Raw genomic sequence first — 27,848 nt, 5'->3', positions numbered from 1 at the left:
TTTGAAGAAGTGACTCTGGATCCTTGTAAAGACACATTTTTGGGGTAAAAACCTTTCCTTTAATGAAATGAAGTTTAAAACTAGGCTTTCAAATGGTACCAATGTTGGTGGGAAGTGGGGATGCATACGTTTGATAAGTGCTTGTCGCGGGAGGTGCGATTTATTTGATGCCGAGTGTAGATTGGACGAAGGAATCTCGTTATCCCATATAAACTTTGCCCCCCCCCCCCCCCCCCCCCCCTTTTTACCTCCTTAGGGGTAGAATTTTGGAAAATCCTTTCTTATCAGATGCTTACATCATACAAAGAACACATCGTCCAAGTTTCAGGTCTCTACGACTTATACCTATTGTGATTGTGATATTAGTAACTTTGTGATTTAAAGTGAAATCTATGTGATTTAAAGAGAAAACAATAAAGTCTGACTGATTATAATAACGTTTTCTTTATTTTTCCCTCAAAATATGAGCCTTGTAAGGAAGTTTCTGTTTCGGTTTCGGTTTCGGCCGAAATAGACACCGTTGCCGAAATTCGTTTTCGGTTTCGGTTTCGGTCGTAAAACTAGTTTCGGTCGGACACTACTAGTAGGTATGCACTGGTAAATAAAGAGAAAGTAATACATACATAGTTTCAGCGCAAGGTTGCTCAAATTTTTGATTGGCCTTATGCGTATTTACCGTAACTCTACATATAAATTAATATCTTGGTACCCACTACTGTACCCCTTACTTATTTAGTTATTTAATTTTTGTAGTAATTTTTATATTCGTATAAAAGTACGAACAATAAGCCTTGAAGGTATAGTTCTACTCAAATTGTACAATACATTATTGTATAGATCAACAACATTTGGCACTATACAATTTTGCGTATAAATCATATTCGAACCTTAAAACTACAAGTTCTATGTATTTTTTATCTGTTTGCAAATTGGTAACTAAATCTATTGTTAGAAATTCTACAACATTTATATTCATCTGATTTAAGATGGCCTTAAAATGTAAAATTATCAATAACATTTACGGGTTTGTAGAAAGTTCTATTATAGGTAGTTGGTTGTGGATTTACTACAGCAGGCGGAGACTCCTTGGTTTCAAATGAAAGTGTATCAGTAGTTATACTGCATTTTAATTTAGTGTAACTTATCCCAAAGCTTTTTGTTTATTGATGAGAGCATTCAGCAGTTTGATTCTAGCTTTGACGGCTTTATAGCGAAGATATTCTTCCTCCTTCCCCTTTTTATCATCCCTTTGAACCTTCCTGCTGTTCTGCAGTTCAAAACTCACCTCGTACTCTTTGATGTTGCGACGAAGTACCTGAAAAAGATAAAATTAGACGTTTAAATTCAGTTAAGGCTACTGAGAAAACACTATTTCTTTTAACTTTTCTGTTAAATATATCGCAAAGTTTTAGGAAACTATGTTACTTGATATTTTACAATAAGATACAAATGTGCTACTAAAAAGATAATATGATGCACCATGGTCTTCACTTAGATCTATTACAATTTCTCCTTCAGGGTTCAGTTTTCAGACCTTTATTATTTATTCTACTCGTATAGTTAAATCTCCCAGTTATTCTACAATTAAAGAATAACCTCAACGAGTATTAAATATTGAAGAAAAATATGCATTAATGAGGCTTAAAAATTCTAACATTAACTAAAGTAGGAAAACGAAAGTAACGACATAGCTCGCAGAATTGCCAAACTTGAGTGCAGTGGGCAGGACACATAGCTCGTAGAGTTGATGGCCACTGGGGCAGAGAAGTTCTCGAGTGGCGACCACGAGTTTATTATGGATGAAAAACCTACGCATTTCTGCAGCTTGGCTTCGCTGAGGGCGCGGGCCAGGTCTTCGAGGCCGAGGCAGTGCAGGCCCTCGTTGGACGGCGTGGCCTCCTCGCTGGTGGTGCCGGACTGGGCTGATGACGTCGACGAGGGAACCTCCTCGCCGATGCCGTCGCGGGTCGGCGGCGACTGCAGCGGTGTTTCTATGGTGTCCTGAAAGTTAATTTTTTTATTTTAAGGACAACCAACAAAGCGTTATACCTAAAGTACACAAATCGACGGTCCCTACGTATAATAAGGTATCTGAAAACGGCCAATTTTACAGGAGAGCGGTTTGAAGGTTTAAACATGTGTAGCTCGCGTTCTACACTCGCGAGCAAAAGTATGGAATCACCTACATGGAGTTGTTTCCACGCGATCTTGTGTACTAACGAATTTGTTAGTAACAAAAAAAGTTGCACCATTTTAAAGATTAAACTTTTAACTTTAAATTGATACCAAATTCATTTAAATCACACCAGTATTTAAAAAGATATCCCGCCTGATGTGAAGAAGTAAGGAAAAAGACATGTATCAACTGTTTGATACGTTGCGAGTTGCGGCCTATTTACCCCCTATAAAAGCACGTGTTTTCGGATTTTTGCTTTCACACGTTGATCCATACACATCTCCGCTTCTTTTGACACTTTACCTGGGATTCTACACCTTCAGAAGCAGCACAAATCGTTGCATTATTGCAAGAAGGGCTCAGCCAGCGGGCTGTCGCACGTCAGCTCCACATAAGCCAGTCCTGGGTTTCGAAAGTTTTAAGACGCTTTCGGGAGACTGGTGGCTTTATCCCGAGACCAAGTTCTGAACAGCGCTAGTGCACATCGCAGAGGGATGGCCGTTTTTTCATGTCAACCTCTCTATAAAATCGTCATTTGACTGGTATCGACGTCCAGCAAGAGCTCAGAAATGTTCGTAGGATAGCTGTTAGCGAGTGGACAGTTCGTCTAAGATATTAGCAATAGAATTTGTCTCCAAAAAGGCCTGCCACAGGCTCGAAACTGACGGCACGTCACCGACAAGCACGCTTTCAATTAGCTCGCACTTATTTTGATGGAAAGGCGAGTAATGGAGACGAGTTTTGTTCTCCGATAAATGAAGACTGTGATTGCAGTGCAGCAGTCGAAGAGGTCGGGTCTATAGGCGGCCTGGGAAGCGATTTGTGCAGTGCTGGTTCGCCAAAACAGTGGCTTATTGGGGGTGGCTTGCTCGACTTCTCATCGAGATGTGTACGAGCAAATTGAAAGCGTGCTTATCGGTGACCTGCCGTCAGTTTCGAGCCTGTGGCACGCCTTTTTGGAGTCAAATTCTATTGTTTATATCTTAGACGTACTGTCCACTCGCTAACAGCTATCCTACGAACATTTCTAAGCTCTTGCTGGACGTCGATACCAGTCAAATGACGATTTCATAGAGAGGTTGACATGAAAAAACGGTCATCCATCTGCGATGTGCACCGGCGCTGTTCAGAACTTGGTCTCGGGATAAAGCCATCAGTCTCCCGAAAGAGTCTTAAAACCCAGGACTGGCTTATGTGGAGCTGACATGCGATAGCCCGCTGGCTGAGCCCTTCTTGCAATAATGCAACGATTTGTGCTGCTTCTGAAGGTGTAGAATCCCAGGTAAAGTGTCAAAAGAAGCGGAGATGTATATGGATCAACGTGTGAAAGCAAAACTCCGAAAACACGTGCTTTTATAGGGGGTAAATAGGCCGCAACTCGCGACGTATCAAGCAGTTGATACATGTCTTTTTTCCTTACTTCTTCACATCAGGCGGGATATCTTTTTAAATACTGGTGTGATGTAAATGAATTTGGTATCAATTTAAAGTTAAAAAATTAATCTTTAAAATGGTGCTACTTTTTTTGTTACTAACAAATTCGTTAGTACACAAAATCGCGTGGAAACAACTTCATGTAAGTGATTCCATACTTTTGCTCGCGAGTGTATTTATCATACATTGATGAAAGAAGAACGGTCATCTGTGACCCAGGCCCGACAGAAACGAGACATACCTCAGTTTTTTTGTCATGTCTTAATTAGTTAAATTATATATTTTTTATATTCGAAATCTATGTATAACACCAAAATATTACCCTTTGTTTTTGTTCAGGTGTTATACAAAAACTAATACAAAATGCCTATTTATCACCAAAATTGGTAAATGTAGGGGAAAGTAGTACGAGTTGATCCTCTGGGGTAAGATGATCCTTTGCGATTGTGCTGAAACCACTAACGTCATATAGTTTCTTTCACTGGTAAAACATAGCTCTGGACACCTCCCCGCCTCAGTCAAATCGTAATGGTGGCGTGAGCGATACATCGAATTTGACGAGAAAAAAGAAAAATTGTGTACTTCTGATCTAAAATAGGCATGACTTTGAGCTTATGTTACTTTTATTCAAACAATGTTAAATGTAATTACTGTTGTCGTTAGGCTTTCTATTATATTTAATTTTAATATTTTGGCCATAAAAACGTAGCCGCGTACTTGTAGATTATTTTAGCAAATATTTAACAAAAAGTGGGACTTGGGTCAAGATGAACCCTTCCTATGTGTACGAGATGATCCCTGAGAATGAAAACAAAAAAGTCAATGGAGTAGGTAAAGGGAAGTGAAATAAAAGAAAGAGAACTTCATATAACTCACCTGAGTCAGAAGAAGATGATACTGAGTGGCTGTACTGAATAGAAAAGTTTTCAAGCGATACCAAGGGTGAAGGATGGATAAAATGTTATGCATGTAGAAAATGGGACCATAAAGCATGTGCTGGGGTAGAGGGTGATGAAGCAGGTGAATTTATTTGTGATATATGCATCACAGCTCCAGCCAAAAAGCGTTTAAATTATTTAAACGCTTTTTAGCAGGTACTAAGAAAGAATAAGTTATTTTCGTTATTTAATTCGTAAATGTTTTTCTTTTCTAACTTTTAAATGATTTGTTCGCATAATTAGGTACTCCGATAGGAATACAACCAGAAAAGAATAGATCATAGAATAGAATCACGGTGATCATCTTACCCCTACATGGGGGATCATCTTACCCACAGGGGTGTACAAGATGATCACTATGTAAGGTTTTGCAAAAAATGAAATATTTTAATGAAACCTCAATTAATTTCTGGTTTTGAGTATAAGGAAAGTTGGATAGATAAATATACTAGTAGTAATCGTCTTTATTTTTGGTTTACCTTGAAAAATATGTATTTTACAGCGATTCCCGCTTAAGGGGATCATCTCGTACTACTTTCCCCTATGTACCTAAATGTCTATTACAGCTGCTATGGAATGTATCTAGGTGACCTGGAGATACAGCCGGATTATACAGGGTGGAAACGAGAAGTTACAAAATCCAAAAATTTAATGTTACCAGCTTCCATAATCTGTAACCTATTATTGGTACCATTTGAAAGAGCTCGTGAAGCACTTTCAGAATCAGTAACTAGTTTTTCGATGTCTTGTATAGTTTAGAAATAATCGAGTGAGATCACTTATCGTTCCATATGTATAACCACCCTGTATAATCCGGCTGTATCTCCAGGTCACCTAGATACATTCCATAGCAGCTGTAATAGACATTTAGGTACAGACATTTACCAATTTTGGTGATAAATAGGCATTTTATATTAGTTTTTGTATAACGCCTGAACAAAAACAAAGGGTAATATTTTGGTGTTATACATAGATTTCGAATATAAAAAATATATAATTTAACTAATTAAGACATGACAAAAAAACTAAGGTATGTCTCGTTTCTGTCGGGTCTGGGTTTTTTTTGTATGGGACGTGACCGTTCTTCTTTGGTATAATAGTTTTATATGAGGTATATTTTATAAATCATGAAGAATTATCAAAAAATAATCACAATTAGTGTATTATTTGTCATTTACTCACTTATACAACGGAAAGTTTCTAATTACAAATGACGTAAGTGGTACTTACTGACTTTTACGTTGGATTAATAGATTTGTTTAAATCATTAACTGCCACATAAGTAATTGTACATGGGAACAAAGTTCAGCTACCACTGACCGTAACTCTCATTCTAGACCCATAGTCCTCCTCGACGAGGCTTAACAGCGTCCCGCCTCGTTTCCCAGATAGTTGCATATTGGAGGCACTTCAATACCTTAAGATTCTTCCTTATCTAAGGTGTCTTTTGACTGAAGAATTCCTGTAGAACCGGTAAATTTTCTTTTTCAATAGTGCCGGCCAGGTTTGACACCATGGCATCGAGCCCGAAGATCCACATGGGTCTTTTTTGAGTTCGATCTTGTGGAACATTGGATACGACTGGGTACTAAATGGAACCCTTTTCAAGGGCATGGGCATTTCAAGGTATCATCTGCCATGCAGATAGTTTCATCATTACAAGAATATCCTGATAACTTTCAGAGCCTCCCCTCCAACAGCGAGGCGGCTTGCCTGGGCGCCACAGATGGCATTATGCTCGCCCCAGGCCAGGGACCACATATATTTAAAAGCATCCCTGATACCTTCACCCGACGCCCACATCACTGTCAAAGCTAAGGCACAGATCAAATATCTAAGAGTAAGGTCCTGTTAATCACCAGTGGCGCCAAGTAGTGAGCGCAAATACGGTGACCTCCATCAACAGCCCTTTACAGTCCACTGCTAGACTATGAGCCTCCTCCACTATAGTGGAGGGTTTTGCCATAATCTCCATGCTTGGCAGGCGAGTTGGAGATCGCAGTTTGAAAGATTGATGTTTATCAGAGAGCGCTGCTGCCCGTTCTCTGTTTGATATGTAGTCCCTAAGTCACCTCTTACGACGAGTAGAATACATTTGTCACCAACCCCTACTCTTCCCGCGGGTGTCGTAAGAGGCGACTTAGGGACTACGGTGACCTTAATTGTATACAGTGTGAGTCACGTTAAAGTGTACATATGAAAATATATGAAACTAGACCTATTTTTATCGACAAAAAAGAGGTCAAAAATTTTTTGAGATTTTTTTTTAATTTTTTATAGAATTTTTTTTCTTCCGATTACTTATTGTAAAGAAAACGTAATAACTTTTAAACTAAGCGGTATATCCTGATAAAATAAAAACAGTAATAATGCTAAATAACAGGCAATACTAAAAAAATACATAAAATACACAAAAAATGCCAACAAATAATAAAAAATGATACTTTTTGAAAAAAATCTGCTTAAAAATTCGTGTTTTTTTGGTTATTTGATAAATTTCTCCAAAAAATGCCCCTATAACAGGTGGTTTTTATTACTTTGTATTATTCTCTATTGTATTACCTTCGCAAAACCAAAAATCGCATGTCTCTATCCCTATCACAACGTTTGCAATGATCGTTTGAACTAAGCCTCTCCAGGCGCGCCATTCAACGCTTCGTTAAGAACGAAACTGAAAATGGCTCTAGATTTGTAATTTTGATAAAGACAAGTTAGATTTCAAATAAAAACAAAAGATTTCGAAGTAAAATAAGCATTTTTGTTAAAATTAAAATTGTCTCTACCTGTAGCGGACAATAATGTCGTGGCCGGCCTTTGTTCAAACGATCACAGCAAATGTTGTGATAGGGATAGAGACATGCGATTTTTGGTTTTACAAAGATAATACGATAGAGAATAATACAAAGTAATAAAAACCACCTATTATATGGGCATTTTTTGGAGAAATTTATCAAATAACCAAAAAAACACGAATTTTTAAGCAGATTTTTTTCAAAAAGTATCATTTTTTATTATTTGTTGGCATTTTTTGTGTATTTTATGTATTTTTTTAGTATTGCCTGTTATTTAGCATTATTACTGTTTTTATTTTATCAGGATATACCGCTTAGTTTAAAAGTTATTACGTTTTCTTTACAATAAGTAATCGGAAGAAAAAAAATTCTATAAAAAATTTAAAAAAAATCTCAAAAAATTTTTGACCTCTTTTTTGTCGATAAAAATAGGTATAGTTTCATCTATTTTCATATGTACACTTTAACGTGACTCACACTGTATAATCAGTGGCAGCTTGCACTTTTTCCAATTCATCGCCGTGCGTATGGAAGACAGCTTGTTTCGTCGTGGCTGCTTCCCTAATTTGGAAGTCCGAAAACTCTATGTCGGAAGGCTATGGAGAAAGGCCAGGAGCTCTATACTGGCACCCTCAAAAGCATAAATCTGTACAGGACTCCCATCTAAGGCATCACCTTCGTAGGGAAGGGTAACGCTACCCATCTTCTAAGACCTTAACAGGCCCAGAAAGTCTACAGGGCTACATCGTAGGCTTTAACGCAGCGTGAAGAACGAGGTAAAAGCTCCGCCTTAGGAGGACAGAGAGGCCGTTTGACGTGAGACTCGCTAGCCTGTGCTGTAGTCTAGTAGTTGATAAACTACCTAGCCGTAGCTAAGTTGGGTCACCGAACCTTATTCGCAATCGTGCAGAAGTTTAAGGTTGCTCGAGCGATTTCACCATGACTGGGAACGGATCCTTCGAGCCCTACCTGTATTGCGGTGGCTAGGAGCATACGGCACACCATATTCTTGCGGGATAGCATAGTCAAAGCTATGTGGACGGTAACAAAACCTGGGTGGTAATGAATCACCTCTATCTGAGAAGACAAGGTGCCGAAAGAAGCTGCGGTACGATAGCGTGACTACGAACCAAGTGCATTTGAATTCACTCCAGGGAAGGTGACAGTATGATTGCCTCCTATCTTCCTTCCTCAGTAATGGTCAGCGTAACGGGGTCGTGAGGCAGTACGGGAGGCATTGCATAAGCCACCACCACCGTCTGCTGACGGTGAGTGTGTGTGCGGGAAAGCTGTGTACTTCCAGCTGCTCTCGTTCCAACTGTCGCCGTGTAGGCGGGAGGTCTTTGTTCGGAATCTCACAGTTAGCACTTATAGCGAGTGACGGGTGCATCAGGGTATTTTTAGTGGGTATACCTCATCCTTCTGACGGGTATGTATGCAATATCATGTAAGCATGTAATAGTAGCTTCTGAGTTAATTGAAACTTTTGTTTGTAAGTGTTGCCTGCTTATATTTATTTCTGAATTCCATAATATGCTTGATAAATAAATAAAATAAATTTTTACGATATTTTTACAAACTTGTATCTTATAAAAAGTAGCATAGGAGAAGAACTTGGTTGCGTTAAGTCTAATAAATGACCCTAGATACTTCAGTCGTGTTGTATATCATATTTTATATTGTTTTGTCTTCACTTTTATCTCCACCAGATATTGCTAAAATACAATTTCTCAGCGTAAAACACCGTTACTGGCACTAACTTATAGACATAAAACAAACTTTTCCAAAGTAAAACATTTATAGTGGCAGTTACGGCTAGAAGATACTTTAATTTTCCGACGTAAAAATAGGTAAGTGCCACCTACTTACAATAGTAACTTTAATTTTCCCTAGTGAAACAACGCAACTACCAAATTCCTACAGTTAAATGATTAATTTGCCGTTGGTATAATGTTGAGTGAAATAAATTAGGTCCGAAACCATAATAATACCTATTTCATTCATAAAATACGTATCAATTCACTCGACCTGCGCGAATGAAAGTGGCAGTTGCGGGGTTGGGCGCGCGGGGTTAAGCGTGCGGTCCAACGTAAAATTTCGTAACTCTCACTAATGCAATTTTACTGCGGAAATCGTTCAAATTTTGTAGTTGCGGGATTTGTTTTTTGACGTTTTAAGGTTCAATTTGAATAAAAACTGTATGTTTTTTGAACTGAGCCGTAACTGTTGGGTGCTCTGAAGGTTTTGCAAACAAAAACGGCAAATCACGGAACTGGTAGATACTGAATTGTACGTAGGGACCGTCGAAATACTGATTAGAGTCTAAAGTCTAAACAGTTAATATTATTATTGCTGACTTGTTTTAAGCACCTGTTGAATTTTCACTCTGTTATTGTTTTTTAGTCTCGGTCTTCTGACAACTATAGCATAGACTATAGAAACGGGTCTATGCGGGTAACCGTTTTAAATACCACGTTGGGCGCCAGAATTTTCTAATGAGTTAATGAATTCACTAACGTGGCTGTCATTGACATAATTTTACCTGTTCACATTAGAATTTACTAAAGCCCGGTCCGTGAGCACGTAGAATTTTGTCCAATGACCCCTAGCTACCCATCCTTATCGCTCGCGCGTAATTATATTGCTGTCGCGACTGTGCGACTGGCACCCGCAGTGAGTGTGCGAGCACGATAGCAACATAATTACGCGCGAGCGATAAGGATGGGTAGCTAGGGGTCATTGGACAAAATTCTACGTGCTCACGGACCAGACTTTATGTAATAACAATCACTTGGTACTTTTGGAGATGTAAGATAGAAGTCAGTAGCAACCTATAAAGTAGATCTCAACCAGAGCGAAACACTGGCTAACTAACCTACTGATACGGTGACTTTAGTTCGTTTCATCCACGAAGATGCGCTTTACCAAACTTTGATCGAGGGAAGCGCGGGGTGCGGGGAGTTTGATCCGAGCAATCCGAGCGGCATTATTGTAGTGTGCGTGTGCACTTATGGATGATTTAGCGTGTACCTACCGATAACACTCAAACTTCGTCTTCGTGGATGAAACGATTTATACCGTCGCTGCAACTGGATAAGGTTTCAATGAGGGTTTTCGCGAATGAAAAATCCGCCAGATGGCAATACGTAGACGCGAGTTCCAAATGCTGACATTGACAGATATGTCAAAATCCACCAATCACGCAGCAGTCAGACCCCACATCCACGTCCCGCCATCTAGCGGATCTTTCATTCGCGAAAACCCTCATTTGCACACACTTTCAGAGTAGGTAGTTACACTAAACGTACCTGAGAGGAATCGGATGGTTTCTCCTGCGAGTCGCTGGAGCTGTCAACGCTGGAGTTGAACAGCATCGGCTCGTGCTCGTGGATGGTGGCCAGCTCGCCGTTGGCACCGATCACCTGGAAAAGTAAGTAACTTGTTAACCACCACAAACATACCCTGTATTGGCCAGATATGACCAGGGCCAGTTGGTAGATCAAGGCTACTACTACACACATTTTCGTTTTATTTATTCATCGTTCATCAGACTTACAGCGTCGCCTACAGATGGCTCCGCCGAGCCACGATCAGCGGAATGCGCGCGATGGAGACGCTTCCAAACCAAGCAGGACCTTCTGCACGCACAGCTTCTCGGAAGACCGATGGCATTCGAGGTCAGGAGAGCCACAGCTACTATCAGCGCAACGATAAGTTCATACTACAGCATCAGACCTAGAGATGACTAAGGCCCTCTTTAAGGCTCTACAGGGTGTTAGGTAAATGGGTATATGAGCCGACCGCGACACTAGCCCATGTTAACATGGTCATATAAATGGTATGGTGAAGTCAGAAATTTGATATAATCATTTTAATTTTTAGGGTTCCGTACCTCAAAAGGAAAAAACGGAACCCTTATAGGATCACTTTGTTGTCCGTCCGTCCGTCTGTCAAGACCCTTTATCTCAAGAACGCGTGAACGTATCAAGCTGAAATTCACATGAAATACTCAGGTCTATTGTCCCTTTAAGCTGTGAAAATATCAAACTTCTAAGCCAAGCCAATCAAAAGATACAGCCGATTATGTCGATATTTTCAACAAATTTTCGACACTCGCAAAGGAATCAAAACCTACAGGATACTTCCCGTAAACTCAGAATCTTGAAATTTGGCATAAAGCATTGTCATATAATGGAAATATAGGAAAAATTGCGAAAATTACATTTTTTTAGTTATATAATATAATAAAAATATTTTAATAAAATGAAACTTACTACCTTATTTCTCACGAACGAATAAAGGTATCAAATTGAAATTTATACCAAATACCTAGATCTATTGTCCCTTTAAGAAGTACAAAAATCAAACTTCTAAGTTAACGCGATCAAAAGATACAGCAGTTTATACCGACACCTTAGACGAATTTCCGTCACACGCTAGGGAAACAAAACCTTCAAGGTACTTCCTGTGAACTCAGAATCTTGAAATTCGGCACGAAGCAACGTTATATAGTACAGATAAAGGAAAAATTGCGAAAATGATAAATTTGAAGTTATATAAAATTTATAATATTATTTTTGCTTACATGACATAAAATATTTTTTTAATAATTATAAACTTACTACCTACCCTTTTTCACATGAACGCGTAGAGATATTAAAGTTGAAATTCATATCAAACACTTCTTAAATCTAATTGCCTCTAAACTGTGAGAAATTCTAAATCAACGCAAAAATTCAAAACGCTGAGGTAGGTACCTACCTATAATGCAAATATAGGAAAAATAAATAAATAAAAAATAATCATACCGCATATTTTGAAATTCGCCACTACTCGCAACGGAATCAAGTAAGTAATTTGATTTAATACGTCATAAATTGTAAACCGCTACGTTTGTACGGCGGAACCCTCGGTGTGCGAGCCCGACTCGCACTTGGCCGGTTTTTTTAATTTTCATACAAAATAAATTTTATAAAATCCGATTTGTATGAAAATTAAAATAATTAAAGGAAGGTATCAATTTTCTGACTTCACCATACCATTTATATGACCATGTTAACATGGGCTAGTGTCGGCTCATATACCCATTTACCTAACACCCTGTATATCGCTTGTAGAGGTGCGTCGCAACGCCTTGGTTTATAATGCTGGGAACACTACACAGATCAGTTTCATTAATTCGTTTGACTCACCGCATCAGGCCTGGAGATGGCTAAGGCTCGCTTCACAGCTCTGTACCGCTCGTAGAGGTGCCTCGCGGCCCCACGGTCTGCAGAATGTGCGGGTGGCCGGCCCCGGGACGCTTCCAGACGAAGCAGGACCTTCTGCACGCATAGCTTCTCTGCCGCCAGCTGGGAGGCGGTCCAGGTGTTCTCGGGGACCGTCGAGCGGCCCCCCGCTTGGCGACAACCCTCGAGCCACTGGTAAACATACTAACACGTTTATCTGGGAATCATTGAAGTATAATGTCGGCCGTTTGGTGTAGTGGTTCAGAACGGAGTACTATGCCGAGAGGTCCCGGGTTTGATTACCGGCTGGGCAGAAATTGAAATGATGAATTTTAATTTCTGTGATGGGTCTATGTATAATATGTAAGTATTTACAAAAAAAAAATTAAAGTATGTTTATATTCGTTGTCTAGTACTCATAGTACAAGCTTTGCTTAGTTTGGGACTAGAAGCGTATTGTAAAATGTCCAATAATATTTATTTATTCTAAGAATCTATGTAGTGTAACTCACCTCCTCTATATCTCTCACGACTTCAGTCATAGGCTTATCGCTTTTCAGCACTGCGTCAAGTTTGTCGTCCCTCTCTTTCTGTTGCTTAGCTGCTTGCACTTTGAGGGCATATTCCACCGGGTCTGATTTGATGCAGCGCTTCTCTGCCTGCAGCCTACGAAGGGATTCGTTCATGCGGAGCATCTGCACGTCGGTTATGCGGTCGCTAGGGGTTAAAGCGTGGCCATTCTTCGCTTCGTATTCGCTTTCGTATTTGGAGATGCTTTTTTTGAGGACGGAGATCTGGAAAATGGAAATTGGATAAGGTTATTTAAGGTATTGAGCAAAAGATCTCACTCAAATACACCATCGATCGGTACCATTATACCATAGCTTTCTCAGTCTATAGAGCTTGTTATGGCACGTGGAAAAGTGTGTCTGATAAATTTACCACTGAACATGCCACTGTACAAAGAAGACTCGACAGGCGAGCTTATGCCATGAGGTAGAACATCTCGCTGTAAATATTTTAGTTAGTTTTTCTATCGTCATTTAAAGTTTTTTTCTATCTATGATAGATCTAATCTCAACAAAAATTTGGACGAATGAGCATGGTTTCTCAAAGATTGCTAAAAAGGGACTATTCCCAACTCTCGTTCCCACCGCTGCAACTCCTATGTAGCCAAGGTCTATATACAGCTTGACCGCCAATAAAAACCTAAGCAGTGAAGGTCCAGTTTGTTCCGGGGAAGTCGGAAAACGACTTATTGGATTTGCAATGAAATTCATCAGAAGAACATAGGAGGAGTTCGATGTTAAGTTTGTCTGCCTTCCAGTGCAAGTGGTGTCATCCACTTGCACACTGGAAGGCAGACAAACTTAGGTGGGGAAGACAAAGGTTTATACTTATATTATGGAACTAGTTATTCAAAAATCATACCTTCTTGTTGATCTTCTCCAGCCGTTTCTCGGGGCAGGGCTGGTCGCGGCGCGTGAAGGGCCGGGGGGCCACGGACCGCTCGTCGCGGCGGGCCCGCTCGGCGGCGGCGGCCCGCGCGCTCACCGACAGCTCGCCGTCTTCGGGCCCCTCGACGCTGACCGTGCGGCCCACCTGGCGTTGGAGAGCGCCCGCGTCCAATGTTTCTGGCTCATCGGATAGTGCTGGAACGATAATTAGAATTAGATTCATCGCGATTATGTGCATTATATTCAGAATTTTAAAAAAATCCGCCAGTTTAGCAGACCCACTTTTTCTTCAAGTCAAGTATTTATAAAGTGAAAATCCTAGCGATTCAATAATTGCGACACTTCAGCAAGTAAAAAACTCAAGACGTTCGTTTGCTGGTGTTTGGGGTTATTTCGAAGTAGTAGACATCATGTGTTACTCTTTCTCGCAGCATCTGGGTTCAAACCACAGATGCCATAAATATGAATCCTGGTGTTTGGCTGGCTGTATGTAACGTCGTCATTGGAATCAAATATCACTTAAATGGACAGATTTGATCCAAAAACTACAATATCTTAACCTACACACAGTGAGACAGAGTTGGATAGTCTTAATCCAAAAACTACAGTATATCTTAACCTACACCTGGTGGAGATAGAATCCAAAATCTGTGAATGAGAGATTCAGTGGATTAAGGGGACATTAACCTATTTCTGTATATCTTTACTCACTTTGCGTTTTCTGTAGCTGTACGTAGTCAAAAGGCGTGGGGGTGCTGCACCGAGTCTCTTCGGATGTCGTGAAGCATTCGTTCTCCTTAGGATGTTTCGGGATGCGTGCGGGTGCCCGTCGCCGCTTGCCGCCATATTGCGGGCGACGCGCGCGCGAGAGCCGCTCGGCTCGTCGCTCTGACTGGAATTGAGGAAACCACCTTTAAAAACGATTAACTGGTTGTAACCGGTAACTGGTGAACCGACGACATCATAAAGGTAGCAAGAAAGCGCTGGACGCAGGCCGCTACCAACCGGGCAATATGGAAAGCATTGGGGGAGGCCTATGTTCAGCAGTGGACTATAGATGATGAATGATGATGAACTGGTTGTAAAGTAATGTTCAATTAGCTAATGATGACACGGTTTCAGTTTTGTTGAAGGATTAAGGTGTCTATCTATCAATAACAGCCTTTGGGGTTCGTCTTCGAACATAGGCCTCCTCTTCAACCTTCCACTGACTTCTGTTCCTGGCCACTTGCAGTTTACTCCAGCTTGTTGCCGGATGTCATCTGTCAACCGTTTAGGCGGTCTTCCTCTGCCGCGGGTGTTCACTCCGCTCTAGGGTCTTTCTGGCCCAGCGATCGTGGTTCATCCGTGCAAGGTAAGGTGTAATGGCCTTCAAAGCCTTGAGCTACTTCCCCGAGGGTGCATGACCGTCCTTGCTCGTCATGGCAGCGCATTGGCCCACAAGGCAAGGTATTTGCATAAAATTGCAAACTGCATCAAATAATTATAGCAGCCAAGGACTAAAGCATCGTCAATGGAGAGATTTAATTTTAGCTCAAGCTTTACTACGATTATCAAAGAATAGATATCAAAGAAAAATCATAGTGCAATATTCATTCTAGCTTGAGTGCAGCGTAAATTGGATTAGGCTTAGCTTAATGCATATTAATGTGTCCTTTCAGTTCAGCATCCATAAAGGAAGGTAAGTAGTAATTTCCTATGTATATTGTATTATATTTTTAAGAAGACTTGGGACGACCACCACAAAAAACAGCGTGGAAGGGACATGGGACATAGCATTTAGCTCCACAAACTTGAACTCACCGCTAAGCTAAAATTCTAAGATCTACATTGATGACAGATGCAGCATACCTCAAGACGGTTGCAGTCATGTAGAGGTGGTGGCGGCGGCGGCGGTGGCGTCCGCTCCTCGCTATGCGGCCGTCGCTCTTTGCGCTCGTGCGTGCAGCCCGAATCTCTGCGCTCGCGCCGCTTGCGGGCCTCCCGCTCGCACTCGGGCGCCGCCATATCTTCCGTCTCCTTCTCGCGCTCCTCCCGCTCGCAGCACTGCGCACGGCACCCGATTACAACGCGCTGCTCGCTCGGGCACTCTCTTTCGTGCCCGTAACCCTAACAATGTTAATGTCAATGTATGTGTTTAGTGGTAGATGTCCGCGTGCAGACGCCACAGTGGCCTGGTTGGCTTCAAAGAAATTGTAGGGTTAAGAATTGCAAATCTTCCATCATAAGCAAAAATATGACCCAAATATTAGCTTTTAATTGAATGAATTTTACGCAAGCAGTCTAAAACCGTACTGTCTCTACATTTTCTCTGACAGAACCGAATACTGCTTTAGAATTAGTGTCTTATTTCAGTTAGCTTGTCTTCGATGTTGAAGGCATAGGCAGAATGTGTTTGGCTTATTATTTCTTTGAATATTAACTCTATAAAAAATCGCATTCAAGATAATACTCTTCTGTAACTTATTTTTAATGCCCATGCCTCCACTTGTGATAATATGATTAAGAAAAATCACGCTTGTCTTAGCACCGGTTGCGTTCAGCTTAATAATAAAAACCCTATCAAGTTACTTACGAGGATATCACTTGATTTGGTTGGTTTCGTAGATCCTAAACTTCTTCGACGAAAAATTTAAAACTTTGGGCACGTTTCAAAAAGTTTACATTAATTATCACAAAGCTTTTAATTAAACCCCTATTAAAAGAGGAAAATGAAAACTGGGTCTTATTAGAAAGGCAAGGAAAGGGGGCTATAAATGGCAAACGGAAAGTAGGTACTTAAAATTACCGATTGGACTACATTACCTAAAGTCACATAACAAACACATGGTTCTCATTCTAAGCTCTATTGGGAAGACTTAAGGTCACTTGCACAGTACTTACAAGATTACAATAAACATAGAAAATATCTATGTTTTCATTAGAGAAAATCCATTTTCATGAAACCACCTTCAAAGATAAAAGCTTCAAGTGTGTGATTGGTTGTATAGTTCTACATAAAAATAGTTTTTAACTCAAAGAAATCAATATATCAAAAATTAAGTTTTCATTCTTCATCATCATCATCATTTCAGCCACAGGACGACCACAGCTTAACATAGGCCTCCCCCAATGACTTCCACATCGCACCGTTGGTAGCGGCCTGCATCCAGCGCCTTCCTGCTACCTTTATCAGGTTATTCTTATAAAATCAAATTATTAGTCAAATAAAATGAGTTTGTGAAGTAACGTCATAGATAATTTTGCAAAATTAAGCATATCGTATTTTGCAAGTTCATAAAAAATATTGATTGACTGACTGTAAAATGTTACTTTAATACCACCACGTATCACATACTTGAGTTCTTATTATTGAACGTAGACTCATACATAAGAGTAAGCTTGATTTCAAAGTCGGGTCTTCTAAGGCGGGTTTTAGAATCGCGCGGACCGCTCGCTGATAGTCGGCGCCGATGCTTCATACATTTCGGCTGTCAGCGCTGCTAACGGTCCGCGTGCATCAGCGTGACTCTAAAACTAGCCTAATACTTAATAATCGACTGGGCAAGTAGACCTAAAGTATTGGCTATCTATTCCACACAACCGGTGCGACAGAGTGGTGGCGAAGCTAATGTTGCGTTCCATGGGACACGTGGATGGTGTACATGGCTAAGTGTTAGTAAATAAACTGTACATCGATGCCAGCTCTGTGACACCATTCTTTAAACTTCGTAGAATATAACATTGGATTTTCACAGATTTTTACTTTTTGTTTTACATAAGGATTAGCTTCCAAAAACCGTTTTCATCTAAGCGGTTTTCTTTGATTTCTAGAATCCTTGAAATGGCAAGAACAATGGAAGGAATGAAAGCCAAAAATTCTTGACGAATTTCTTAGAAGTCCTTTGTTGTGCTGGTACGAAAGCCATAAAACAAAACTTGAACAATTTGGAGTTAACGAATTCCTAAGATCGAAATATTTATGTGCTAGATTGTTTGATCAATAGTCATTTGATGGTATAATGGAAAACACGATAGTATTAATGCCATAAAACATAAATACGTAGTTTAAAGATAACGATTTTCAAAAAGGTCAAACTGGCAAAGATTAAAAAATGGTGTCAGAGATGCGACATCTGTATACGTAGGTATGTAACACACGTGTATAATATCAGTCTTATAAGCGCTAGTCACTCAATTTATTAGATTAAAGTTAAGTAGATTAAAGCAAGAACTAGATTCTACGTCGCGACATTGTTATGTACCTACACATTATTATTCATGAAGGTTACGGGAAAAGCATATGCGAGTTTAATAATTAATTAATTAATAATACTCGCATGCCGCAATCACTATCAGTTAATTTTATTAACTACGTTTTCTTGGCATCGTAAATAAAAGAAATTCTATTCCCTTTTCCCGCACCTCACGTTTAAGCGTATAATATATGCATTAAGCTATAGATGAATAAATAAATATTAAATATCTAATATTTAAACTTAATAAAAATCTACTATTGGTAGGAATGATGTTATGTGAAGCCCCATCGTTAATTTTCACAAGTACCTGTTCAATATCCAATTGTACCATGTCGCCTCAGATTTAAAACTTAGACTTCAAACTAAACCCCCAATTTCCAAAAGGGCCGTTTACGTGAGGATTCTGAAATTAAACCATTTTACGAATGCAACTGAAAGGCATAAAATTGAAACAAAAATGTGTATGGTGTGGTCATTCTATTTCTTTTTATGTTGACCATTTTTCGAATTGAATTTGGCCCCAGTTTCCAATTGTAATTTCATGAGAAAGAAACGGATGTGCGGTCGCGAAGGATACTTACAATGCAGTATCGTGCAGCACCAACTATGGAGTCTAAGATCCTGGAAATGTTGTCCCGACTGCGGCTGGCCAGGGTAGTATAATGGGGCCCGCTAGCGAGCAAAACCCCTTTGCTTTATCCACAACCAAACACTAAACACCGGGCTATTGCTTAACCTTTGATATAAAATAAATTGAAAGAAACAAAACGAAACGGCGGGGCGGAAACGCGCGCCGTTTTGGCGGGAAATCTGACACTAAACTATAGACAATATAGAGTCCCGCTCAGTCTGTGAAGGTTTATTTGATGATGTCACTGGTGAGCACCGACATGTCTCGATCCCGACACATATTGTTTCGGCACTGACAGTCTATGAGAGTCTTGGGGCTCAACGATTTACGGTTGCTTCAAGAAGTGTGTTGAGACCAGTCTGTAGTTTAGCATTGATGTGCTAAGCGCGGTAGATGGAGCTGTTAGCTCGGGTGCACTTCAGAGAGAGTTCTTCATGTTTATCACACTGATACACATGCACATGTTTCCAAGAAGGTGGGTGATCTTCGGACGCGAAGACGGCGATAGTTCAGTTATCGTCTATCATTTTTGCAGCGTCACCAAAACTGGCGATTTTACTGGAAAAGTTGGTGAAGAGGTGAATCTGTAACAATAAAAGACTAGGTTTTAAAAGAGTCCTGCAGCGTGCCCTATAAATAATTTTCTGCCGTAAAAAAGATCACGTTTAAAATTATCAATCTGACCCTTTCGAATTTAATTGTGGTCGGTCAGACTATTGAAAAGGTAATTTAAATTAAAATAAGCCAAGCTTAACGGTTTTAATTTAGTAAATTAAAACAATACAGTAATGTGATATTTGCCCTTAATGGACCGTCTAAGTAATTACAGAGGGTACACGTAAAAGCTTTTGTTAACCATAAAGTTTGCTTTATGTAATTTACATGAAAACATTGTTACTGGGTGTGTCATACAAAGGTATAAAATAAGGTGAACGTATCACAATCGAATCATAAATAAATAATACCTCCGTGTATTTTAAGATGGAATTAAAACATATTCTGACGACAAATTGAAGTTTAAGTAATCTTAATTTTTCACTGTTATAACGCCTTGGTTTATGATTAGAGAAAAGCTCTACCCTCTCGATAAAAAGGGGGTTCGATTCTGTGACCCAATATAAAAGTTAAAACATTTCACTGATTGTCCAAAAATAAAATAATTTATTACACCTACTTCGGGGATTAGCCTAAAGTTTTACCCCGTAAAATTTTGATTCATTATGTCGAAATAGAAATAAATGGCGGTGTCTACAATTAATAATCTCGTACCTACACAATACATGAAAGATAAAAGTTTCAACATCGGCTGTCGTCCCTAAAAAAGTTCATTCGGTCTACTTGACCTAAAAAATAAATTGGTTCAATTAACGCTCAACCAAGCAAAACACAACTTTTCGCTTACGTTATATTTTTAACTCTAATTGTAAACTTGTAAAGTTCGAGTTTTAATAATATTAATAGCGTTCGAGAATATACTTCATGATTTTAATTTACTTTCATGAAACAAAAAATCAATTGCTACTAACTCGATAATTACTAGATGAAATAATACCTACAATTTCCATGAATTTCCTGGCATCCCTTTTCGCACACACACAATGACAGTGACGTATTACCTTTAAATTTAAACGCTCTACAAACATTTAAAGGTTCCTATTGCAAAGCTCGCACCAATACCAAACGGTGTATTAACAGCACTCAAATTGGGGACAATATAATTAATGGTCTATTATTTTATAGTGGGCAGCCAAACTATGACGTCACCCAGCACTTAAGTAAATGCTTTTACGGTAACCGAAGAACAGTCATTTGTTTCACGTGTCATGCTCGGTGTTATGGAGAGACGGTACGATCGATTGTCAACGGTTGCCAGTCAAGATTCCGAGGTAAGTTATGGGTTTTATGAAGATTATCTGGCAGATATTTTTATTTATCTAGAACTCTCATGACTATCTAATAACGGTTTAGACTTTATTTATGATTTTTATATTCTACTGAAAGTTTAGTAGGGTACTTACTATGCATGCATTTGAAATATAAAACCGTCTTTTGTTCTTTAATCGTATTGAATTTTTTTGACCTCACTCAATTAAAATTCATAAGAGACCTACTCGTAGATAGGTAGGTACTTTACTTACATAATATTCCTACTTCAAATGATTAATTCGCCATAATTAAACGAAGAATTTTCCTTTCATCATTATTAGGAAAGCTACATAAACGGATGTACTCAAGCACCTATGTTTTTATTATTGATTTTCCGGTAGGTACACGAACATTCGCTGGTGATCACGGTAGAAATGAAATAAATTAGCAAACTATTTGTCTGCCAGTAACCCTGGTTTTCAGTACTTCAGTACTTTCAATAGGTACTTATGTGCTTTAAGTACTTCGAAGCGCGGTTGAAAATGGTCAAACCTCAAGGTAGTAAAACCATAACTCCAGTCGCTGGCAAACGTTCAAGTGATCCTTTATGATCCGGTCTTCACGACAATGAGCGACATTTATAGACTTTTATTAATGTTTCTGCTGTTTTCAGTTTATTAATTTTATATTAAAATTCGTACTCATTTAAATACGATCCAATGTTTTAAGGTAGAGCCAGTGAGCTTATTTTTATAATTGTTTTCTTCTCTCTTGCCATGATCTCATTACAGTCTAAGATGTACTTTATTATTGTTGTTATTCAAATGAAGATTGAAACAACTAAAATCTGAAAAACAAAATATTAAACTGTAATTAAAAATACTTAGGCAGAATGGTGATTTTTTTTTATATCACAGACCCTGAGGCTAAATAAAACCTCTATACACATGTTTTGTGTGCTTGCTTAGTGGTAAGCAGTATTAGCTGGCACTTATGTATCTCTTTTAATATCGAAGTCACAGAATTATTAAACACTCAAAAAACTAATTGCGACTCTACATATTTTTTAAGCTCTATTGCCTGCTTATGAAATAATATGACATTACCAAAATGTCCTCTACACTTTTGTACCTAATAATACCTACACATTTCAAAGGGCGAATCAAGCTAATACAAATTGCATGTTTGCCGGTCACATTGCGCCTTTCCCGACCTCCAGTCTACGAGATTAGCACCTATCAACGTGTTAAGTACGTATAATGCCTGATGTAGTATAGTCCACATCACATCACACTACACTTTTTTTTGAAATAACGTACTTATTAGGGGAGGCCAAAGAGAGTTATGACAGAGGAGAGTTGTGACACTATCGATTTTTGGAAACGTAATAACATCAGCGGTCTGCGGGTGTCTATGGGCGACGGTAATCACTTACCATCAGATGATCCGTCTGCTCGTTTGCCTCCTGTCACATAAAAAAAAATCAGCGAGCTCTCAACAGCGCGTATTTGTTAGCTCGAGACTTGGACTAAAAAACGTGCACTGTTACGAGGTCGCTAGTCAATAAGTTCCAAAAAATCGACAAAGTCACAACACAACTCCCCTCTCCTCTGTCACAACTGTCTTCTGTCAAAACTCTCCTCGGTCTCCCCTACTACCACAGAATAAGTAATAGTACAGGTACAGAAGGATTACTCCGCAAGACGATTTAAATAAATGCGAGTCTTGCTACGACGCGATACAGTGGAATTCAGCTCGCACAGCACTACGTACCTACAATTTTATTCACCTACAAGTTTTGTCTCTTTCTATCGCGTGCCTCTGAACTCTTCTTACGCTGTTAGGGTTGCTGTCTAGTAGTGTCTAGTAAAAAAATAATTAATCTACTTATTTGTAATGAGGTACGTATGTAGGTAAGTACGCATTCATTATGGAAAACCTTGGGGAGGCCTTTGTCCAGCAGTGGACGTCATTTATTTTGGCTGAAACGAACGAACGCATTCTGAGCAATAGTCATGGTAGGTTAGGTTCCTATACTATCCTAAGAATTATTGATTACCTACATGGTCAACATACCTTTCAGCATCTTTGGGAAGCGAAAAAAAAGATAAATCCGGTAGATTTCTTTTCGAATTTAAACACCCGAACGCCGCACAATAATATTTCTTTCTCTTTATGTCCATTTTTAAATAATACTTCGATCATAGAATTAGGTACTACAACGCACGCCAGCGTCCTGACGGGCGTGCGCGTGACACTCGACTGATATAATACCCGCCGGCGGGGCGCTTCGCTGTAGGTAATTATCGGATGTACCGCGCGGAGTGAGCCAGGCCTGCTACTACTCGGCCATTCTCAGATGAGCTAGTTTTTGCGCGTCCGGGCTGTTAAATCGTTAAAAATTACAAATTAGAGACATGCAAGTATTTTTATATGTTACTTAACAACCCCATCCAGTTGTGCATTAAATCATAGGCCTCTATTTTAAGTATTTGTGACTTAATTAATTTCATGAACCTCTGTTCTCTAATTACCGTTACGCGTCCGCACACCGACTTAATGTTAAAACTTGGCTGTAATTTTTATGTCGTATAGATTTGGTTTACTCCATTCAACATTTTAAAGAGTACAAAAGATTGTCTTACGCATAGCAAAATATCTATTCAATAGAACCATTCTGTAAATAATTAGAATTAAAAAACTGCTTGTCCGAGCGAAAGTCCTAATTCCCGTGACGTTTTCAGTTTTTGGGCACACAAGCCTAAATAATAATATTTGATACATCATTTACGCGCGCGGCGCGAGCCCTTAGTTAGTTCTAAGACCTGTTAGCAAGTAGACGTCTATTGCGTTGGCGTAACCGTCGATGAATTGCGTAAGAGTATAATTACCATATCTTTGGTTTTCAATTTTTCTATTTACCATGTCCTTATTTTTATACTCGATTTTTGAAGGTAGATCCACGTTGTTAATTTAAATAGATTCAGTACTTTGGCCTTCATACGTTGTAGTAACACAGTATTTGCATACGCTGAAGATTTTGGAAATTTTGAAGAAAAACTATCGTTTTATAATTTCCATGTACTAATTACCGTATATTTATAATCACCGTTGTATGAAATTGTTACCTACAAATTGCACTCACGATTGAATAAGTATGATGATAAAATATGAAATATACCTAGACTTTCGCATAACAACTGTACGGACTTTTCTTCCAATCTGACAATCAAAATTTTAAAAAACTTTCGTTAGAGTAACCTCGAAATAGATTCGATTTCATGACGAATGTTCAGCTTCAGTTGCTGCATGGTTGTTGGATTTAAGAGTATATTTTAACCCCTAAGGTGACCCCATAAAAAGAAGTTACCTGGAGTGAAATCGGGGCTTTCTGATGGCAAGGAGATGTCACCTCTGCATGAAACATGTCTCGTACCAGATATTTATTTTTACTATTGGTATAATTGATATTAACATCTTAAATCATTAATTAATTCTAATATAATACCATTAACATCTATCTATAATACCTTTGCCCTAAGAAGATGAGATTTTCCAACAGTAACACTTACCTGGCGTGATCACATTAAGAACAAAAGAGAACAAATCAACAGACAATGGGACTTTTTAAGGCAAGAGTGTATAGGCACTTTGTACCATCCTAAACTGCATCCTACCTGCTTTGTTATGCATAGAAAAAACTTCGTGATATGCAATGGGTACTGGACAGAAGAAGCTTGGAGAACAAACTATATACAAATGGATCCTAAAACCCATGTAGACATGGCATCGACTTAGCCTCGCAAATGTAGAAATACTTTAACGTTTTCAAAATAAAGTTTTAAAAATCTTGAGCTGTGCACCTTGGTTTACAAAGTCCACTGAAGTGATACCAAACGTCAAAGAGGGTGTGGAAAATCCTGTAAAGCTTACAACCAAAGACTAGACCATCATACAATCTATTTGCTGCATCCCTTCTAAATTCTAAGAATTCTGCATTTAGGCTCAGGAGAAAGCGAATGGGATCAATCTGAAAACTTATTGTAAAAGAATCGAGGTGACAAATTAAATCATGGGATATGCTGAGCTGGAACTGTCATTATTACAAATTCAATTTAATCTGATAATGGGTGATGGCTGATCGCAGATAGATAAAAAAGAGGAAAAATCACTTAAATCATTAATTAATTTTTCGATATATGCATATCCGAAAAATCAAATTTGTGAGATCTCCTGATCCATTATCTGTACGTTAAATCGTTTGTACCACATTGATATCAAATAAATGATGATAAAGATTCTGATGAAATGTGACACGTAGCCCTTTCTGGCCGAAACTAAGTGTTCCTGTTATAGCCTCGATTATTGCAGTATACTGAAAATATCTTGATACAATAAATAATAGAAACGAGTGTTTTCCTTTTTTTAAAGGGTTATTAAGTGTACCTACAGCGTTTTTTATGACGCTATATATTTATATACAAATTTATCAATGCAAGATATTGTTTTCTTGCTATTTTATATATTTTTTCTAATTACCGTTAGATTAAGTATTAGCCTTATCTAATTACCGTGACCATAAAATTTTTGGGTCTCATTTACGCGAAAACCGCTTGGAATAATTTGACGCCTTAACGATTGTTAAATTCGTACTTTTCATGTGTTTCATATTTAAATGCGTTTAAGTCAATTAAGCCAAATTTCAAAAATGATATGGTAATTAGGCTGAGAACGCCTAATCGTGAGAATGACCGTACTACAAGATACCACGGTGTTGATCGTACTTTAATAGGATTGTTAGTATGAACACGGGAAACGGCAACTGCCAAGTTATTGATTGTTTTGCGTCGTAGATTTGCTGTTATTGGTTTATTGTTATCTTCCCATTAAACATTACTGAGAATACGAAACGGCTTCGCGATAGGCGGGTAAATGTGATATTGTTGTAGCTTCGCAGTTTGATTTATCTGACAATATTTAGTTTTTGCCCGCGGCTTTGTCTGTGCGGAGTTTAGTCTGTAACACAAAAAGAAAACAAAAATATTTTTTCAAGCTCCCATACCTAGGTCATCAAGGTTGGTGCAGTTCAGGCGACAGACATAAGTTGAGTTTTTTTTAATGGGACAGGAGGCAAACAAGCAGTGGAACACCTATGATGATGTAAAAATGACTTTAGAGGATCTAACGTGAGAATGGTATTTTTATTCTACAACTGTCCTCTAGGTTAACTGGAAGATATTTCTCTTAATAGCGATAAGACCGCCTAAATTGTGCCGTCTCTTTTGTATATTTCTTCCTTTTCTCATCTTGTGCGGAGTACTACAATAAAGTTTGTTTAATAAGGGAGAGTCCGCTAATTTGGACCAGTTTTTTTCAATCCCATTTTACACATAGTTTTCTTTTGTTTTTGCTAATGTCCATGGTATATAATAAAAGATACATTATTCAACTTACTATTTCATAAGCATTAATTAACATGATTGTTGTATATTCAGCACAAATCAACAAAGTACCTACGAGTTCAGAGCTTCGGTCCAATTTAGCCAACCGGTTCGATAATTTGTACCACAGGGTTACTAAATTGGATTTCAATAAATTTCAAGCCTATAAAAAAAACTATGGCAAAATATTAACCGATACATTCTTAACAAATTAGGAAACGAAAAGGAACAGTAATTAATAACATAGACAATCGATATTATTTTACACGTTATCACGATTTTGAGTACAAGTTTTGTAATTCCAATTATCGTAACGCACACTTGTACCTAATCTACTTTGCCAGTCTTTTGCTTTCATTTATTGTTAGTCAAACATAACTCCGCTATTATAACTTCAAAATATGATTTACTAAAAAAAAATTCAAAATCCTTTGGTAAAGTTCCATACAACTTGATGTGGTACAATTTAGCCGACTAGGTGATAGTGCTTTTAAAAAATCGGTAAAAAATATAGCTTATAAATACCGAAAAATGTTTCAAATAATTGTAATCCACACTAATTTATGCTTCTAAATAATATATTAGAAACACCCTGTGATTAAATTTAACAAAATTACAAACTAAACATGTATTGTCAAAAGTTACTTGAAAACAATGAAAAAATACTTTTCAAAATAAAACACACGTGTTTGTTGTCACGGCAAAAACCACATGGCCGATATTAATTGATTTTAGTTGTGTATCGCTGAGTGTTGCAATTACAGACATTCAATAAATACTTTACGAAATATGAGGGTGGTACAATTTACCCGGCGGTACAATATACCGAACTCTCCCCTAACGGATTGACCACCAGTCCCGCTGGGAGAAACAATGTTTTAGTTTTTTATGTTTGAAAAGAGTATTCTCAATAATTCAGGAACTATAATCCAATTAATTTTTTCAACAGAAACCTATGATTTTCCTCTGATATTTCCTTGTCGTAATAAAATACCACTCCTAGAGCAGCGACACTAGCAAAAGCTCTATAGTCTTCAATAAGTGCCCTAAGAAGTAATGTACTGTAAATAATAAAAGTAAATGGATAGGGTCGTAAAATTTGTCTATTGTGTTTGTTATGGCGAAGAAACTAGTAAATAGCCAATAGGTAGGCCTTGAATGCTTGCCAGGATATAAAGACGATCTGGGACAAAACTAAGGATAAATCCAAGGTTTACAAGTAAAGAAAATAAGGTCGTTATAAGGAAAAATCTAGCTCTTTTATATCGTCGATAGATCGTTCGGAAATAGAGTACCTACATTTTTAACCGACTTAAAAAAAAAGGAGGTTCTCAATCCGAGTGTATTTTTTCGTCATTGTGTTACTTCTTCTCTCGTGCTTTATTTTCTCAAAGCAGTGGTATTAAGGTTATATTGTTTGTAATGTTGTGACATGCCTGATAGAGTTTCTGTAAAGCAAGCATGTTTTATTCAAGAGTTAATGTGTTAAATCCTTAAACCCAGTAAATATTTATATAGGTTAATCCACAAAAGGATTTGCAATTAATAAACGATGTTCGTACACCTCTGTTACGTCTTATACTTATTCAGTCCGCCTATTTATGAGTGCCAGAATCTGATAATATTTGATCTACAATTCACTTTATT

At 38.4% G+C, this 27,848-nt stretch overlaps 1 protein-coding gene across 1 annotated transcript in view; it reads right to left on the bottom strand.

The window, feature by feature from the left end:
• Window positions 1-588: 588 nt before the first annotated feature.
• LOC135071389 (protein FAM13A-like) overlaps window positions 589-27,848 on the bottom strand; it is a 32,465-nt gene continuing 5,205 nt past the window's right edge. Inside the window, exons 2-11 of the mRNA XM_063965181.1 lie at window positions 18,845-19,478; window positions 18,571-18,666; window positions 15,877-16,134; window positions 14,737-14,917; window positions 14,000-14,220; window positions 13,081-13,362; window positions 12,533-12,772; window positions 10,649-10,762; window positions 1,813-2,001; window positions 589-1,315 (exon numbers count right to left, since the gene is read on the bottom strand). Coding sequence (XP_063821251.1) covers window positions 1,142-1,315; window positions 1,813-2,001; window positions 10,649-10,762; window positions 12,533-12,772; window positions 13,081-13,362; window positions 14,000-14,220; window positions 14,737-14,917; window positions 15,877-16,134; window positions 18,571-18,594 — 1,683 coding nt within the window. The 5' untranslated portion in view covers window positions 18,595-18,666; window positions 18,845-19,478 and the 3' untranslated portion in view covers window positions 589-1,141. The remainder of the gene's footprint in view (window positions 1,316-1,812; window positions 2,002-10,648; window positions 10,763-12,532; window positions 12,773-13,080; window positions 13,363-13,999; window positions 14,221-14,736; window positions 14,918-15,876; window positions 16,135-18,570; window positions 18,667-18,844; window positions 19,479-27,848) is intronic.

Source organism: Ostrinia nubilalis, chromosome 4 (genome assembly GCF_963855985.1).
Source record: "Ostrinia nubilalis chromosome 4, ilOstNubi1.1, whole genome shotgun sequence".
In the NCBI taxonomy this organism is placed as follows: Eukaryota; Metazoa; Arthropoda; class Insecta; order Lepidoptera; family Crambidae; genus Ostrinia; species Ostrinia nubilalis.
The sequence above is the reverse complement of the archived record's forward strand: the minus strand, read 5'-3'. Positions and strand labels throughout refer to the sequence as shown.